General features: G+C 46.4%; 1 protein-coding gene across 2 annotated transcripts in view; it reads left to right on the top strand.

The window, feature by feature from the left end:
• The window catches only part of Dst (dystonin), a 482621-nt gene that overhangs the window by 77126 nt on the left and 387037 nt on the right, over positions 1-18458 (top strand). For both annotated transcript variants that reach the window (XM_004623003.3, XM_023701151.1), the window contains exon 3: positions 1402-1602. In XM_004623003.3, the coding sequence (XP_004623060.1) occupies positions 1402-1602 (201 nt within the window). The remainder of the gene's footprint in view (positions 1-1401; positions 1603-18458) is intronic.

Genomic DNA, 18458 nt, shown 5'->3' with positions numbered 1-18458 from the left:
TTCTACTGAGCCATCTCCCCAGCCCCGTATAGTTTTCAATGTATAAGTTTTTACATCTTTCATTAGATTGATTCCCAGGTATTTCTTTTTTTTTCCTCCCTTCTTTCTTTCTTTTCTTTTTTTTTTTTTTTTTGATGCTAGTTTAGAAGGTATTATTTCCCATATTTCTCTTGGTGGGTTTTTTATCCATGTATAGGCGGCTTGTTGATTTTTGCACTTGCCAGGCAAGCACTTACTCTACTGAGCTATCTCCCCTGCCCTGCTTATTGATTTTTGAGTGTCGGTTTTGTGCCCAGCTATGCTGCTGAATTTGCTTATTTAATCTTTGCAGGTTTTTTTTCGTGGAGTTTTTGGGGTCTTCTATATAAAGTATCTTTTCTGCAAGTAATGCTAATTTAACTTATTCCTTTTGTATTGTTATTTCCTTTATTTATTTTTCTCGTCTAATCGATCTGGCTAAAGTTTCCAAAACTATGTGGACTAAGAGTAGAGATAGAGGACATCCTTGTTTTGTTCCTGATTTTAGAGCTTTTTCACTGCCTGGAAAGTCCTGAGAAAAGAAATCCCCAGTACCAAAGAAAAAAGAATAAAAGAATTTTTTGGCGGGGCTGGGAAGATAGCTAAGCGGCATAAATGCCTGCCTGGCAAGCGCAAGGACCTGAGTTCGATCCCTCATACCATCTGCCGCGCCAGCCCCAGAACCCTGGGTGTGCCATGCCGGCCCTGAAATTGGGCATGGTGGTGCAGGCCTGTAATCCCAGTGCTGCGGAGGCTGAGACAGGAGGATTACTAGGAGTACGAGCTGCATCGTGAGACCCTGTATCAGGGAAGCGCTTATTCCACTGAGCCATCTCCCCGACCCCTGAGACCCTGTATCCAAAAAAAATTTTTTTTTTTGGCAGAACCGAGGATTGAACTCAGGCCCTTGCACTTGCCAGAGAAGCGCTTATTCCACCGAGCCATCTCCCCAGCCCCCCCCAAATTTTTTTCCCAGTACTTAGGACTGAACCTAGGCCTTCACAATGAGCTATATCCATAGCCGTTTTTAGTTTTTACCTTTTACGATGGTGTCACTAGATGGCCAGGTTGCCTAAGTTGGGCTCAAACTTGGGCTTCTCTTGCCTCAACCTTCCAGAATGCCTGGTTTTGAACCTGTCGTTTTACCATCTAGGAATGTTTCTTAATATAGAATAACTCTGGGTGTCGAAGCCCTGAGGTGCTTTGCGGGGCACTTTGGGAATAAACCTCGCGTGCGTGTTGAGCCTCCTACAAGCTCTTTTTGCAGCTGTAAAAGTGCTCATTCAGCCTGGCGACTTCAGGAGACTTTGCGTAGCTCGTGTCAGACAATATCCACACTAACTCAGTACAAATCTGGCTATGTTCTGTGTGTTTCTGCTACAGGGATTCAGAGCCAGCCCTCGGCATATCAGAAGACGGATTGCAGCGGCCGCGGCTGCCCGCCTGGAGGAGGTGAAGCCAGCAGTGGAGGTGCACCACCAGAGTGAGCAGGAAGCTTCCGTGAAGAAGCGGAGAATCAAGAAAAACAGCCGTGTCCAGCCCGAGTTTTATCACTCTGTTCAGGGAGCTTCGACCAGGAGGCCTGTAAGTAGGGAACTGCCTCTTGGAGGATATTGCAGCGTTCGCTTTTCAAATGAAGTACCTCAGTTGCTGAGCTGTAGCTCCGTAGTAGGAGCTCTTGCCTCGCATGTGCACAGCCTTGGGTTTGATCCCCAGTACTGCAAAAGTAAGAAAAATGGGGTTCCTTAGCTGCCCTCTTGGTGTCCTGGCATGGGCTGTGGGCTCCTGGGAGGTGCTGGAGGTCGTCAGTGTTGGGCACTGTGAGCAGATCTGTATAAAAACTGGTGAGGTTCAGCACCCAGGAGTGGGTGCTTCCCCATGCAGCCAGCCCAATGGAGCTGGGCTCTCAGGTGACCATTAGGCTATAGCAGTGCCATTGTCTTTCCTAGCCAAGTGCCTGGGCCTCTGTTGGCTGTGGTATTGCCTTTTCCAGGAAACCTGGAGTTCAGCAGGGACTTGGTCTCCGCCACCTGCTGCCTTGTGAAGCACATTGCTCTCTGTGCTCCAAGCTTTTCCTGGTGGGGTTCTGGCACCCGGACTTAGACTGCTGAGCCATCTCCCCAGCCCCCACAGATTTCTTTTGTGGTTCCTGCCCACTGTGAAGCCCAGGTCCTGCGTTGGAGACTGTCACTACCAAGGTTGTGATAGTTAAGTACTTGGGACTTAGAAAATTCCACTGTAGAACAGTTAAGTATTTTCTGACTGCAGTGATTTTGCATTGCTTTGGTCTGAGAAAAGGTACCTGTGTGATTCCTCACGGTATGTGTGGAGCCTGTTCCTGTCATGTTGATACAGGGGAAATGAAACTCCTGACCTGGAAGGTACCTGGGACAAGACTGTGTTCTCTAACCCTGAAGAATGAATTTTAGGCACAAATGGAGATTATGAGCAGAATACTTATTGGGGGGAAAGAAAGCCTCTGTCTGAGCAATAGAAGGGGGCCCCGAGTGGGTTGTCCCCAGGAAACAGTTTCTTCCAGGGAATTTTATAGAGTAAAACCATGCAGTGAGGCGGGTCTAAGGTAGAGCACATGGGAACTCACTTAGGTGGGCATGAGGTGGGACAAAACTGTGGTCAGCCAGAGATTACAAGCACCATTACTCAGGTAAAATTGATTAAATCTGAGATTGAATGGGGAAGCAAATCTCGTAGCAAGCAGGCGTGAATATAGAACAGGAGTTTATCCAGTAACCAGCTGGTAACAGTTGGATTAGTGACTCTTTCTGGCTTCCTCAAGGTGATGATCAATTTCGGATGCTTATCTTTAGGGAGGTCAGCGTTTGTTCGATCTTTGGTCTCTAGGTCTGACCCACGCAGGAGCATCTGCCTCTCACAGTTGCAATGTATCTTGTCTTCCATGCTGTCTCCTTGAGGGCCTGGCCCTGTCTGATGGCCTATAATATTTCCTTTTTTTTTTTTTGGTGGAACCGGGGATTGAACTCAGGCCCTTGTACTTGCCAGGCAAGCGCTTATTCTACTGAACCATCCCCCTGGCCCCTGCCTATAATATTTCTATCTAATTTAGCTACCTACAACAATTTCTCATTGAGGTTTTTCCCCCAGGGCTGGGGGTTGAACCCTTGTCCTAGCATGTACCACTGAGATACATCTGTCAGTTAAGGAAGCCATCAGAATTAACTTGGTAATAAGTTTTTGTAAATTATTAAAGCAGAGCTGCCCTTTTGTAGGGGTAAGCATGTGGCAGGCACACTAGGTCTGTCGGAAGGTCAGGGGAATGATAAAGTCAGGGACCAGGTAGTAGCAATGACATGGCCCCGAGTCCCCTTACAGCAAAGGTTGTGCTTTCATTCACCATTTCTAGCATGAGTGCAGTGAGCTGTGCCTGGTGATGCATTCTGACGGATGTCATGTTGTGCAAGTGTCAAGTGCATGCCCAGGCTCTTCGGCATGTGTGTAGGGGATTACTGCTTGCTCCCTGGGCCAGGAAGGACAAAAAAACGTGAGAGGACATCAGGCATGAGAAAGCAGTGTGACGAAGCAGCCTGGCACACGGGATGAGCCTGAGGCTCTTGCCAGGGCTTTACACAGAAGATCATTTTACTCGTTCAAAAGTTAAGTTGAAGGATTGTGCTCCAAAATAATAGAAAAAGCATAGCACAGGTGAAGGGAGAATTAAGATGTGTTATGTTCATTTACCAGCACCCCAAGGAGAATGTAATCATTATGTGCTGAAAACACATAGCTCAATGGAATAAGTGCTTCTCTGGCAAGCGCAAGGGCCTGAGTTCAATCCCCAATTCTACCAAAAAAAAAAAAAAAAAAGTAATTCATGGAAGCCACTGTTACCCTTATTAAAAAAAAAAAAAAAAAGTAAAACCAAAAAAGAGAATAAAAAATTTAATCTCATTAAAAAGTTATAAAAAATAAAAATAAAAAGTAAGTTATAGAGAGCCCTTTCTGGTCCTTGTCTAGGTCAGGGAAGTTGATATTTGTAATCCCATGGATAAGTTAATGGAATCCTGTCAAGTTAATTTCTGTCTGTCACTTCCAATGCGACCCATGGTGAGAATAAAGACACTAAAGCATATTTATAGTTAAGGGAAGCCAAGCGGTCCTAAGTCCAGCCATGGTGATTGCTGTCCAGAGCAAAGGTCTGGACGCAGGGCCGCACCCGGGTTTTACTCTTCAGTCATGAAGGAGGAGTGGCTTGAGGATGAATGACTGAGAGTGGTAGGAAGTAGGTGAGTATGTGAGCAGGCCTAGAAGGAGGCCTGAAATATGCAATATGCTGAGAGTAATCTGCATTACACAATTGAGAGAGTATCTAATATTTTGGGGTCCGGTGCTTCCGCGCTGATGTGTAATCTTTCAAGCCTTAGGAAGTCATAGACTTTATCTCTAGCCTCAACCCCAGCTGACAGCGTGGAGCATTGGCTCTTCGTCTTTTCCTGACCTGGATCATATTAAAGAACAGCAGATGGGGGCTACCGGGGAAGCACGTGTGTCGTCTTCAGAGACTACCACCAGCACCTCAGCTAGAATGATATGCACTGCTCAAAGCCAACTGAAGGGATAAGGAACAGTCCAAGCCACCTCTGTACACATCAGTGCTTGAAAGTAGGGTTAGGCACAGCCAGAATGGAGACAGCTTCTCTTCTTCAAAGGAGAGTCACCCAGGTGGGCCTCCACAGTATGTAGACACAGAAGGCCAAAACTGAGTTATTTACTATATGTGTAAGTGGCTCTTTATGACCGGCGGTGAGGGAGGTTTGCTATCTGGTGCTGCCGCAGATGCACAGATCTGCCCTGCACAGCGGGCACAGCAGCTGTACTGCCACGAGGCGATGGGAGACTTCTGCTCGTTCAGTGTCAAGGCAAGGCCTGGCGTGCAGCCTGGTGTGGACCTAGACACTGGTGTGGGCCATGACCAGCTGAAACTTAATAAATGTATGCTTTTTATACAGAAAATCAGGAGTACACAGATAATAGTGGTTAAGGGTTTAGTGTGTGACAGGCATAATTTCATATAACCAACATCATCCTGTGATAAGGTAGTTGTTGTTATTATGGCCATTTCATGGATCAGGAAGCTGAGGCCCAGCAAGGGTGAATAACTTGCCTGAGTGATGCCTTCTTTGGGACAGGATTTAGAATTTGGATGTAGCAGTCTGCCTCCTAGTGGCGAGCAGCTACCTCTGCACTGTTAGTTTGGCCCTGGTCCCCAGGCATCTGTGCAAACAGGCAGATACTGCCTGTTCTGTGCTGAGAGCTGCTGTAGAGTTACGCAGACCAGGGAGGTGTCATGGAAGGCCAGCAATACTTGCAGCTGAGCAGACACCTGAGGCGAGTCTTGAACAATAAGAAACAGTTTATTAGCTAGGTGCAGTGGTGTAACCCCAGCTACTTGGAAGGCCGAGGTAGGAAGATTGCATGTTCAAGGCCAGCCTGGGCAACTTAGCAAGCCCCTGTCCGCCTCCAGATAAAATAGAAAGGGCTGGGTCATTGCTCACTGTTAGAGCATCTGCTTGGCAGTATGTGAGGCCCTGGGCTCCCTCCGCAGCACTACCCAAAAGAAAGTTTTATTAAGAGGAAGGTGGGGACAGGTATCTCACGTAACATACACAGAAGCACAGAGGCCCTGAGGCCGGGTGTCCTCAGTGTACAGGTGAAATGCTACGTGGTGTGGAGGGGAGGTCACTTGCCGTGTGTGACCTTATTTAATAGGTTCAGTGTGGACTGGGTCTTCCCTGCTGGGGTCAGGGAAAGGTGGGGAGAGGGTCCGTCTCTTGGAGTCTCACTAGTTCTTTAGTTGCAACTCCTCATGGGGCAGGATAGAATCCTCAGCCGCCTTACTCTGCCACAGCCCTCTACACATTGCCTGATTCCTAAGACATTGGAAGCTGCCCTTCTCACTGCTTTCCAGAGAGCTCTGGGCTGGCTTTCAGGAGGACACATGTGCTTGTGGATTCCCCCATGCAGTCTCCGCTGATCCCCGTGCTGCTTTTCATCCTGATTTCGGCACTCTGCTCAGACTTGGACCCAGCAGGTGGCTCAGTGAAGAGCGGCTCTTTGGTGAACACGCACATCTACGCATTCCACTCTATCTGCAGTAGCACCAGCACAGTCAGTGGGTTTAGCTGGAGAGTTTTAGGAGGGTCTCTCTTTGCTGTTTTGTTTTGAGAAAAGTCTCACTAGATAGCCCAGGCTGGCCTCTTAAGTCCCAGTGATCCTCCTGCCTCAGGCTCCCACATGCTGGGATCAGAGACACCACCGTACCCGCTTCAGGAGGGCGCTCTGCACAGAGCTGTGGGTGTGACACATGCATCAGCAGCCCATGTGAGGCGCCAGCCAGCCTGCCTCCCTGGCCCGAAGGGGCAGCAGAAGGCAGTGGTCCTCCTGGATCCTGGTTCGAAGAGCGCAGTGGAGGGAGAACCCTGCCCCGGGCCTGAGCGGAGGGATGGAGCTGTGGCAGGAGGAGCAGTGGGCGCACCCTCCTGGACCACTGTGTCCCCCATTAGCAGCGTGGAGGCGTTGTTCTCTGTGCCCTTCCTTTTCTCCCCTTCTCATTGAATTTTCTCAGCAGTTCTCTGGGGTAGCTACTCACCTTCCAGAGGTCACAGAGCTGTTAGGTAACGCAGCTAACAGTGTATCTTAACTACTTTTCTCTCTTTGCTGAGGTAAAATACCTGATGCCCAAAATTCAGGAAAGGAAGGTTTATTTATCTCCCAGCCTGTGGAGGTTTCATTTCAGTCTGTACTTGGCTGGCTTCAAGGCAGAGTGGCACATGACAGAGGGCAGCAGTTCATGGTGGCAGAAGATGGCAAAAGTAATGGAGCAAAAAGGGAGGCTCAGCGAGAGCCTCTGTCCCGCCCTTGTATTGTATGCAGGCTGCCTGCCTCAGGGTGGGCGTAGCTCCCGCACCCATAATCCCAACAGTGGACTGTGGAGCAATCAGAAAGGCTAGGACTGGGGGGATATAGCTCCGTGGCACAGCGCCTGCCTGGCCAGTGCAAGGTCGTGAGTTCCATTCCTGGCGCGCGCGCGCGCGCGCGCACACACACACACACACACACACACAAAGAGAATTACAAAAGCTCTAGAAGCCTGCCCCATGACTTTGTGAGACTTTGAGGGACATGTAGACACAAGCCGAAACAGTGAAATCCAGACACTCTTGACTTGAGGGTGTAGAGGAAGGGGGATGCAGAGACCACACCTCTAGGTGCCTAACCCAAGTGGCCCTTGTGAAGTTATCTATCTATCTATCTATCTATCTATCTATCTATCTATCTATCTATCTGTCTATCTATATTTGGTATAGGGTCTCACTATGCAGCTCAGACTCATAGTGATCCCCGTGCTGGGATTACAGGTGTGTGCCACCATGCCTGGTCTCAGTGACCAACTCAGCATGCCCAGGGGCAGGGACAGCACGGCATGCAATATTGGGGGTTGAACCCCACCCCTGCGATTGCCTCAACAGGCGCTTAGTCTGCAGAGCTATCTTGTAGGCCCCTCCTCCTGAAATATTGTAACCACTTGGAGCCTCAGTTTTCTACACTCGGGCTTTAAAGCTGTTATATCAGTCAAAACCTATCTTAGGACATCAAGCCTCTCTCTCCTGAAGATCAGAACTCCAACAAAGTGGCACATCTGCGAAGTGGCACAAGACCGGCACTTCTCCAAGGAAGCAGAGCCCAGCCAGTGGTGAAGCCTTCCTCACCTCCTTTGTACACACTTGGTGCTGAGTCCCTCTGGGGAGGGGCCCCACACCGCACTTGCATTGGAGAGCCACTCAGATTGACTCAGTGTATCAACTACTACAAGGATGGTGCTAACAATGCCTGCCCTAGGCCAGACCTTGTTTTTGCAGGCCCAGTGCTGGCCCCTCCTTCCTTATCAGGGGCTTAGGAAACAGCAGGACCCCCTCCCATGGCCTGTGAGTACGTAGTGACTCTCAGGCCCAAGAAGCGTTTGTGTGTGGAAGCGGGTACAGGAAAAGAAAGGCGTTAGCACTCAAGAGTAATGACGTGCGCTGAGCCTTTTCCTGTTGTGTGTTGTTGGCCCCGCACCATGCGCTGCCCAGCTGCGGCTTCTTCCTTTGCTGACTGGGCCTCAGCCTGGCCTGCGAGCCACTGTCTGAGCCACTGTCTGCCACAGGCAGGTGACTGGATTGTTGAGCCTACAGCTTCAATGCGGAGCTGGGCAAATAGGCCTCTTGCACTGAGCTAGCTTGTGTTCAGAAATGGTGAGCCCAGGAAGGGGCAGGTTGGGGCTGCAGGGTAGAAAGTCAGATTTCCATTTTATATTAGGTTTGAAAAACCAGCGAGGTTTCCTAGTGTCTGGAAGCATGGGAAACATGAGCCTGGATTTTGGAGTCGTCGTAAATCCAGGGCTATGGGTGAGATGAGCCAGGAACTGAATACTGACAGGGAAAAGAAGACGGCAGAAGATGAGCCTGCAGGTGCTTCATTGTTGAGTTGGGATAGAGGTTATTGGAGTAAATTTGGCCAAATGATGCTTCTGTTTTTAAATTTCACTTAAATTTAATTAATTACTTGCATGGTCCTGGGGATTAAACCTTAACGGTGATCTGTAGTTGCACTTTGCACTGACCACATCCCCAGCCCATTTTTAAATTTTTAGGCAGCATCTCACCAAAGTGCTAAAGTAGCCTAGCTTGGCCTTGAATTTGTGATTCTCCCTCCTCAGCCTCCCAGAATGCTAGGGCTACAGGCCAGTACCACCAATCCCAGCTTCTATACATATTTTAAATTTTGCCTCAGCGTTTCTCAGTACAGAGTAAACTGTAACATAAATTGATGGGTGAACAGGCTGTAACCTAAGCTTGTAGCAAGTCGCAGAATCTCACCCAATCACAGCCTGAGCTTCAGCCACTGACAGCCTGCGGTCCCAGTAAGGTTACTGAAGGTGATTGTGAACTTCAGCCGGTTGAGCTGTCTGTACATCACTTCTGCTTTCTGTATTTCACTTCCTTTCCCCTAGCCATTAGGAAGACCTGCACATGCAGTGAAGTGGAACGTTCTAGGCCATTTTGGGTCTAGATTGCAGCCTGGTTGTGGAATCACAAATTCTGCTCATTAAGATCGGCAGAATTAGGTTTGTTGTAATTTTTTTTTTTTTTTTTTTTTAAACAGGAGCATGGGTCCTTCAAGACCTCAAAATTTCCCATGTGAAATATAGATGCTTTAAGCAGAGCCCTTAAATCCAGAGCTGTGACTTTGACTTTCCTTTAGGAGGCTGTCTTCAGTCAGGAAGGGCCACTGAGGTGGAGAACAGCCAGAGAAAGGAGCAGGAAAGGATTTCCCTCCATCCCCAAGCTGCCCCACTGCGTGACTGCACCTTTGTCTTGGTTTCTGTTTCTAAGTCTTGCCGCATTTTCTGCGTTTTTCATTGCAGCTTAGTTTGAGGTAAGATTGTAGGTTATTTGGAGAACTTGCATAGTTTTCATTTAAAAAAATTAATACAATAAGATTTTAGGTCATCTCAGTAGCTGAGAATTTATTACCTCAGCTTAGAAAAAAACTAAGCACACTCTCTTGCTCTTTTTGAAAATACAGCAGGGTGTTTCCCTGCGCCCTTCCTCCTTGGATCATTAAGTGGCCTTCCCTTTCCCTTTCCTTTTCAAATGTGTGAGGCCAGCCAATTATTTGCATAACCTCAGAACATTTCCCTGTGGCAGGCTTGCCTGTACAGTCATTCCTGACTTAGGCTAATTCATCAGCATGTATTGAGCTTGTAAAGGAAACATTTGCTTCCCTTTCAACTTTTTGCATTTCTGGAGAATTGATTAATATCAAATTTCTTTTGCTGACTGCCTGAAAAGAATTTTATGAAGTGAAACTGGTTCATTTTCTGAGTTACTACACATTGCACTTAGCTTTTAGGTTTTTAATTCATGGAACCTTACGCAGTATAAGATTTCACTTATTGCAAATTTGCTGTCAAACAAATAACTGTTACACGGTGAATACAAAGTTAAGTGGGCAGCAGTGTGTGTGTGTACAGTGGTTGTGTGGGTAGTGTTTAATCTCTTGGGTGGCTCATGAAATCAAGATTAATTTGAGGGCCAGGGACATAGCTCAACGGCATGAGTGCCCGCCTGGCAAATGCAAGGTCCCAAGCTCCATCCCGGGTACTGCAAAAAAAAAAAAAAAAAAAAAAAGGAAAAAAAAAATTAAAGGGCTTTGTGAGCTTCTCTTGAACAAACAAGCCCATCTTCCTGACTCTTCCAGGTGAGCACTGTGACCAAACAAAACCTCTTGCCCTCTTTAGTTTTTCTTGTGCTCAGAGTCAGCTGACATTTTGAAAACCTGAAATTCTTGTAGCTCCAGGCAAAATCACTTGAAACATTCCAGTAGCCACTTAATGGTTTTGAACTCTTGTGGATCACAGTGGATCAAGGGACTGAAAAGAAAGCCCCTTTAAAGGCGGTCTAGCTCGTTGCTGTATCTCCAGCTAGCTCTCAGACTGTTCAGGAGAGATGGGTGCACATCCTGTATTTCAAGGCCACGGCCACAGCTTCCTTGAGAATTCTACGTGGCATTTAACAGACGCCCTGAGCCCGTCTAAATCTCCCAGGTTGCAGTTTGACACTGCTTCCAATTGCTGTGTTGTCTGTAAAGAGAATTCAGTTTAGCCTGCCGACTACTGTGTTACTCAGATAATTTTTAAGTTTGAGGAGTTATGGCTGGTTTGACTCACCAGGTTTCCTAGTAGCTTTTTCTTTCTGTTCCAGTACTGATATGGGGGAAAGAAACTGACAGGTCCCAACCCAAGTACAGACTGCTAAATTACCATGGCCCTGATCCAACGTGGCTGAATCTCCCACACAACAGCTTATCTTGCTAGTGACCGCTTCCTCCTCCTTCTCCGCTCCAGCCCTGGGTACAACTTCCTTTTACCTTTCTGTGCACACAAGGGATCCCCCAATCAGCTCCTTGTCACTGAACCTCTTCCCTGCCTTCGATCCTTTTGTTGAGAGTCAACAAAGGCTCCCTCCTGTGCTTCTTGGCTAAGCTGCTGCCACTGTCATAAAACTTAATAGAAACTCCCAAGCTGAAAGATACCGGGATGAGTTCATGTTCTCTAGAAAAGAAGAAAGCCTCTTAGGAGCAACAGAGGTTAAGAGTAGAAGTTACTTATTGGGGGAAAGAAAGGTTCTGTCGCAGAGAGGGACAGAAGGGACCCGAGTGGGTTGTCAAGGAACCCATTTTTATAGAGCAAAACCATGAGATGAGGTGGGTCTAAGGTAGAAAACATGGGAACTTGCTAGGTGGGCATGAGTGGGGGACAAAACTATGGTGAGCCAATAAAATTACAAAAGCACAATTGCTCAGGTAAAGTTGATTAAATCCAGGATCCAGTGGGGAAGTGAATCATGGAGGAAGTGGACATGAATACAGGGGCTCTTCCTGTAGGGAATTGGGTTAGTGACTCTTCCTGGCTCTTTCAAGGTGACTGAAAGAGTCATTCCCTGAAGTCTATCCGTAGGGAGGTGCGTGGTGGCATTTGTTTACTCTTTTGTCTTGAGGTCTGGCCCCCAGTGACAGTGCCTGTCTCTCCCACAGGTGCAAGGTATCTTGTCTTCCATACCGGGGCCTTTGAGGGTCCAGCCCTGTCTGACTGCCTGTAATATTTCTAACTCAGCTGCCGACAGCAGTACTTTGAGTGATAAAGTCGCCCACCCTTACATAGCTGTAATTAGCACAACTTACTTGTATGTGCCAATCATGAGCAATTTCTTTTCTGTGCCCAGCGTTCCGGTTCTCTGAGCCATTTTTTTCCCAAATGTTTAATTCTTAATTTTGCCAAATGATCATCTTCTTTGAATCATTCTGAATCATCCCAAATGAATGGTGAGGGTCTGTCTGATTGCTCGAAATTCTGTCTCTACCCCAGTTGTGGAATGGTCTGTGGCTCAAGAAAATCAAACTTTAAAAATCGAAAATAGCCAACTAGAGTTCGCTTTGTGCCTTGGGAGGACAGAAGTCAATGCTGGGAAGTGACAGTAATGTTTCAAGAAGATTGTTTCTCTAAAGTAGCACTTTACAGTTAAATAGCATTTCATATTTTCAAAGCTTGTTCATACCCATCGCATTACTAACCAGTCGCCCTGTGCATTGGGTAGGGTTACAGGGTCAGTGATTGCCCAAGGTTGTAAGACTGGACAGAGGTGGACTTCCTCAGCCTGTGAGCTGTTTAGGAAGGAGATCTCCACCTCAGATAACACCTAGGCAGTTAGATGAGAAATTTCAAGAAGAATGTCGATTGCAGCCTCACTGGAGGAATTACTCATCTGCTTAGTGAGGGTCCTTCCAGAAGTTGCTGTGTACCTTCAGAGCCTGCTCACAGGCTGTGTGACCTGCACTGGCCTCCTAAGGTGTGAGTAGAGTTGGTTTGTGTTTTTGAGACAGGGTCTTGCTATGTCACCTAGGCTGGCCTTGAACTCACAGTGATTCTCCCGCTTCAGGGTCCACAGTGCTGGGATTACAGGCTTTTGTCTCCATACCCAGCTCCAGCAGAATTTCAACAAGTCCACTTTTTTTTTTTTTTTTTTTTAATGTATTTGGTTGTTACGAGATTTCACTACACAGCCCAGACTCATAGTGATTGTCCTGTTTTCAGCCTCCCCAGCGCTAGGTGTGCCACTATGCCTGGACTTGATGGCTCAGCCTGCCCTGGGGGCGGGGCTGGTGTGGCATGTAGTGCCTGGGATTGAACTGTGGTCCCTGTGCTTGCCTAAGCTTGCCTAAGCAGGCGCTCTGGTCTGCAGAGCTATTTCGCCAGCCCCACAAGTCCACTTTGATCAGTTCTGACTTATCAAGGCTCCTAATGCCCAATCAATTTGAAAATGATCACAGTGGATCAAAACATGGCAGTATCTGTGCTGTTTTTTTTTTTTTTTTTAAATTTAATTTATTTATTTGTGTGTGTGTGTGTGGCAAGCTCAGCCCACCAGGGGGCGGGGCTGGCTGGCATGTGGTGCTGGGGGATTGAACTGTGGTCCCTGTGCTTTGCTAAGCTTGCTCTAAGTAGGTGCTTTAGACTACTGAGCCATGTCACCAGCCCTCTGTGCTGTTTTTAAAAACCACCTCATTGACAACCTTTGGTAAATGCTACGAAACCAGCTCACTTTTCTGAAATGTATTTAAGAAAAGAATCAAGCATTGACCTCTTTTGGGTAAGAATTATCTTATGTAGTAATCAGAGTTAGGGAGAAGAAGAAATGACAGAATGTCAGCATTAAGCAGCTGTAGTGAAGTAACCTAGACAGTGGTCAGCAGCAACCACTGGTATGCAGAGGAACACCCAGGTGAACCGGGGAGATAGCTCAGTGGAATAAACGCTTCCCTGGCAAGCGCAAGGGTCTGAGTTCAATCCCCGGTTCTGCCAAAAAAACTCCAAAACATAACAAAACAGAAAAAAACCCTGAGTTCTCCCAGGTGACACGTGCTTCATGTCAGAGTGCACTGTAACACTTGCAAAGAATTCTGGTTTCTAAACTTTTATTCCTGTGCTAATGGGGAATGAACTCAGGGCCTTTGTACTGAGCTACATCTGCAGTTTATTTTAGAGGTAAATTCCCACTGCTAGGTGGCCAGGCTGGGCTTGGCTTTGTGGTTCTCCTGCCTGAGCCTCGCAGGGATGTGTCCTCATGCCCAGATTATGAAATATTCTTGCTGAAAAAAGTTGAGCCTAGGTGGCCAGGGAAATGGCTCAGTAGAATAAGCACTTCCCTGGCAAGTGCAAGGACCTGAGTTCAATCCCTGGTTCCATCAAAAAAAAGAAAAAGAAAAAAAAAAGTTGAGCCTAAATCATATTAAACTGCTAGTTCTCATTCCACACATAAAGCACAGGGGGCAGAGAAATATGTTAGGTGGTACAGTGAACATAAGTTAGCAAAGTCCGGCTATGGGAACTCTAGGATGGATACATCTGAGTTCTGCCACACAGAAGTTACAAAGAGAAGAAAGTGGGAGTGGTGACCACGAGTCAAACATAAGTTGTGTGCCATGTTGGGGTGAACAAACGAAATGTCAAAAGAAGTGGTTTGGAGTGGGCTCGGGGTTGAACCTAGGGCCGATGTACACCAGGCAAGCACTCTATCACCGAACTGCACCCAGCAAGGAAAGAGGGAAAGTCTGAATGCTGGATATTTAGTGGTGCTAATGCATTTATTTTAGTACTTTTTGTTTGGTAATGATATTCTTTTTTTTTCTTGGAGGAACTGGGGATTGAACTCAGGTCCTTGCGCTTGCCAGGCAAGCGCTTATTCTACTGAGCCATCTCCCCAGCCCTTAATAATGATATTCTGATTTGAGGGGAAAAATCTTTTTAGAGAGGCACACTACAATATTTAGTAGTGAAATAGTGACGTCTCCGGGATGGCTGTGGAGGTGAGAAGATAAAAGCTGGCGGCATCACGACAGCGCTGGCCGGGAGTCGGGCTGGCGGAGCTGGCTGCTCGTGGGGCGGTGCTTTATGCTTTCGTGGTACAGGCGTGAGGCTTTTCATAATGAAAGCTTTGAGGCTTCAGAAACCAAAAACAAAGCGTGATTGGGAGTTTTTGAGCATCTTGTTTCATCAAGTTCCTGTCTTGGTTTTTGCTTACCATAGAGTAGGTCTGAGTCGCTGCTAATAGCATTTCCAGCTTGCAGATCTGTATTACAAGAAGCTTCTAGAAAGGTCCGAGGGGCAGTATTCCTGCGGCTGTCTTTTGGTGTTTAAACTTTTTTCTTTCCTTTAGTAAAGAACTACTTGCTTATATGTTGGCTTTCTGCTCAGAACACTTTAAAAGCTATACTGGTAAACTGTACCTCCAGTGCTAATTTTAAAAGTTTAAATAATATGAAATGGACAAGGAATTTTATGGGCATATTCTTCTGTTATGATATCTAGAAGCTGATTCTCGCCCATAATAAGGATTTTGGTTCTTGGTAGATTCATTGCTATGAAACAGACATGTCATCATATTACTTTGGTTACTAAACTTCAAATGATACTTGCTTTAAGAATTTTCTCATAAGAGGCCGGCGAGATGGCTCAGTAGAATAAGCACTGCCCTGGCCAGTGCAAGGGTCTGAGTTCAATAACCGGTTCTGAAAAAAAAAAAAAAAAAAAAAAGAATTTTCGCATAGCAAGGGGCTGCTTCCGTTCTTGTATTCCATTATTCTAGTGAGTTACACTTCTGTCATCTCACAGAGCTCATGAAATTTTGATGATGGCTAAAATGTAAGATATCGAGTTGCTGCATCGATTTGAGTTAATCCGTAACCCTGACATCACTTTCCATTATGTGTCTGTGCGCAGGGTGGTTTCCAGGGGCAGGCTGTGTGCTTCATCCTGCTGCTCACGTTTGTCCTTTTCCGTAGCAGTCATGGAGGCGAGCCAGTGTTACGCCTTGTGAGCTCTGTTATGAGTTCTTTAATTAAAGTTCAATTAAGGGAATTTGAAAATGTCTTTAGTTAGGATCATGTAGAGTTATCAGTGAATGTTTTTTAGTGTTCGGCCCCCATTGAAAATGGGCATGGATGGTTGAGTGTGGAGTATGATTTTTAGATACTTTGACAGATGAATTTATCCTCTTTCAAACTAGCTGGGTGTGGGTATATATAAAAAGCAGTGAGGTCCTTGTAGGGCATGTGGTCTTGTGCTGTGGATTTTCATAACTTACAGTCGCAGAAACATAATTTATTTCAAATAGCCAGTGTCAGTGTTGAAAAGGATCCCATTTTTCTTAGCTGTTGTAGTAATCAGATGTGGCATATCATTTTCAGCCTTTTCTCCTTCCGCATTCTAAAAAGGTGAGAAGGACGTTATTGAGTTTAACTCTTAAGGAGCAAAAATTATGCATTCAATGTGCACATATAGTTTGTTCATTTATTAAAGTGTATTGATAGATTTTAGTTCTACATAAGGATCCTTCCATACAGGGAGTTCGTACCTGTACATGCTGTAACTTGGTTTTTTCTTTTTTCATTAAAGATTTTTTTTTTTCTTATGTATTTAGTACAGGGCCTACAGGGTCCACTACACAGATCAGACTCCTAGTGATCCTTCTTGTTTTTAGTCTCCCAAGCACTGGGATTACAGGCACCTGCCATCATACCCAGTCTCATTGGCTGTATTAGGGCACCCTGCTGCAGGGTCTGCACGGGGATTGCGCCCCTGGCCCCTATGTCTCCCTCAGCAGGTGCTTTAATCAGCTGAGCTATCTGCCTGGCCCTTGCAACTTGTTTTTTCATTCCCATTCCCCTATCCTGCCTTCAACACCTTTTTTTGCTAAAGCTCTGTGTCTATTTTTCCTTCTTTCCTCATCATTGTTTCTTTGGGTGTGTAGTTTAAAGTGAGGTTCTGTGCTCCTTCAGCTCCTTGCAGCTTGAAGACTTGGGGCACCATCCCTCCTCTTCCCTCCTTTGGCTTGATGCCTGCCCAGTCTCTGGGACACAAAAGATTTGCCCCCCATTTAATAATCTAATAAAGTCTGAGCAGGAGTTAGCCAGGCTTGATATCTTCTACTAACGGCACATTGTAGGAATTGTGATTCTTTCCTTTCAGACAGACAGCTAGGGTGATAAGACTTTTTTTTTTTTTTTTTGTGGAACCAGGGATTGATCTCAGGCCCTTGTGCTTGTCAGGCAATGATTAGACTGTTGATCTGTTTTTAGTACTACTTTAAAAAAAAAAACCTTGTATGCGGGGCCAGCAAGATAGCTCAGTGGACTACAGTGCTTGCTTAGGCAAGCTCAGAGACTGAGGTTCAATCCCAGGCACCACATGCCGTGCCAACCCCACCTCTAGGGTGGCTAGAGTCCAGGCGTAGTGGTGCATGCTTGTAATCCCAGTGCTGGGGAGGCTGAAAACAAGAGGATCACTATGAGTCCAAGCTGTGTAGTGAGACCCTGTACTAAATACATTTTATTTATTTAAAAATAAATCCCTGGGGGCCAGGGAGATAGCTCAGTAGAATAAGTCCTTGCCTGGCAAGCACAAGGTCCTGAGTTCAATCCTTGGTTCCGCACACACACAAAAAAATCCCTATATGCATCCCTTTTAAATGTAAAAAACAGTTTGGCCTGAAAGCAGCAGATAGGGTGGGGAGAAGAGTCCACTGGATACCAGGATCGTCGGATTCTTTTGGCAGTTATTTACTGTTGGTTTTGTATTCTTAGTTCTTTGCATTTGTTTTTTCCTTATGTATAAAAACTTTGAGTAAGAGAGTGCTTAATATTGTTAAACACTGTGGATTTCACTAATTGAGATATGAAAATATCTGGCCTTGTTGTTCCTGGAAATGTTAAGGGCTAGGATTAGGATGTCTCTGCTTGCTTTCCTGCATTGTCTTCCTGAGCTCTGATATCACCTCCTTACTTCTAGCCCCGGAGTGCTGTCCCTTTGAATAGAAACTGGAACCCCGCAGCCTCCTGGCACCTTGTCAGGCTCTACCTGTGCCCTGCACAGAGACAGGCAGCTTGACTGGATGCAGGCGGGCCTTTACCCCAACCACATCTGTGCCTGGAGAGTCCTTGCTAAGAGTCAGGTGCTCCCTGCGCCCCAGGAGAGACATGCTGTGACCTTCTCGGGGTCTCCTTGATACTCAGGGCAAAGGATTCTCTTGGTTTCCGGCTTCATTTTTCTCTCCTGGTGTGCGTGACAAGCTTGTGTTTCTCAAAATGGTGCGACGTTCTCTTAACCCGCCCTTCACAGAAGCCCAGCACGCGGAAGGTATTGTTTAAATTTCCAGCGCACTCCAGGTCTACACATGGCCCTTCAACGCCTGACTGCCCTTCAGCTCACTGTGCAGGTGACTCCCAGCAGGAGCTTGGCAGCACCTGAGGTGCCACTTCAGCGTAACACGTCCACTGAGTCCATCCTAAGACAATGTCAGCTTACTCAGGGTTTCTAGATACTACCGATTTCTGTATTTTTCTTCTGTATTTGTCCTGTATTTATGCAAATGAGTAAACATAGACTGGTACCAGCCCATAGGTACATTGAGTGCTCTGGTGCTTTCCTTTAAGGTTGGAGGGATAGTGGAACTTACTGTATTGTTCCTAGTCTATAGGGCGTCAGCTGAAACATTTAATACTAATACTAGAGTAGATATTCCTTAGTTCCATATGTATTTAATTTTTTTATGTGTCTAGTACAGAGTCTACAGAGTCTCACTGCACAGATGGGACTTGTAGTGATCCTTCTGTTTTCAGCCTCCCAAGTGCTGGGATTATAGGTGTGCACCACCACGCCTAGTCTTCGTTGTTTGCTCTGTGCAGACATCTTATAAAAATAGATGTGCTTAAGAAAGAGGAGAGAGGGGCTGGAGAGATGACTCAGTGGTCTAAAGCACCTGCTTAGAACAAGCTTAGCAAAGCACAGGGCCTGCGGTTCAATCCCC

This window comes from Octodon degus, unplaced genomic scaffold (genome assembly GCF_000260255.1).
Source record: "Octodon degus isolate 3935 unplaced genomic scaffold, OctDeg1.0 scaffold00001, whole genome shotgun sequence".
NCBI lineage: Eukaryota > Metazoa > Chordata > Mammalia > Rodentia > Octodontidae > Octodon > Octodon degus.
Note: the sequence above shows the minus strand (reverse complement) of the source record. Positions and strands in the feature narration are given on the sequence as shown.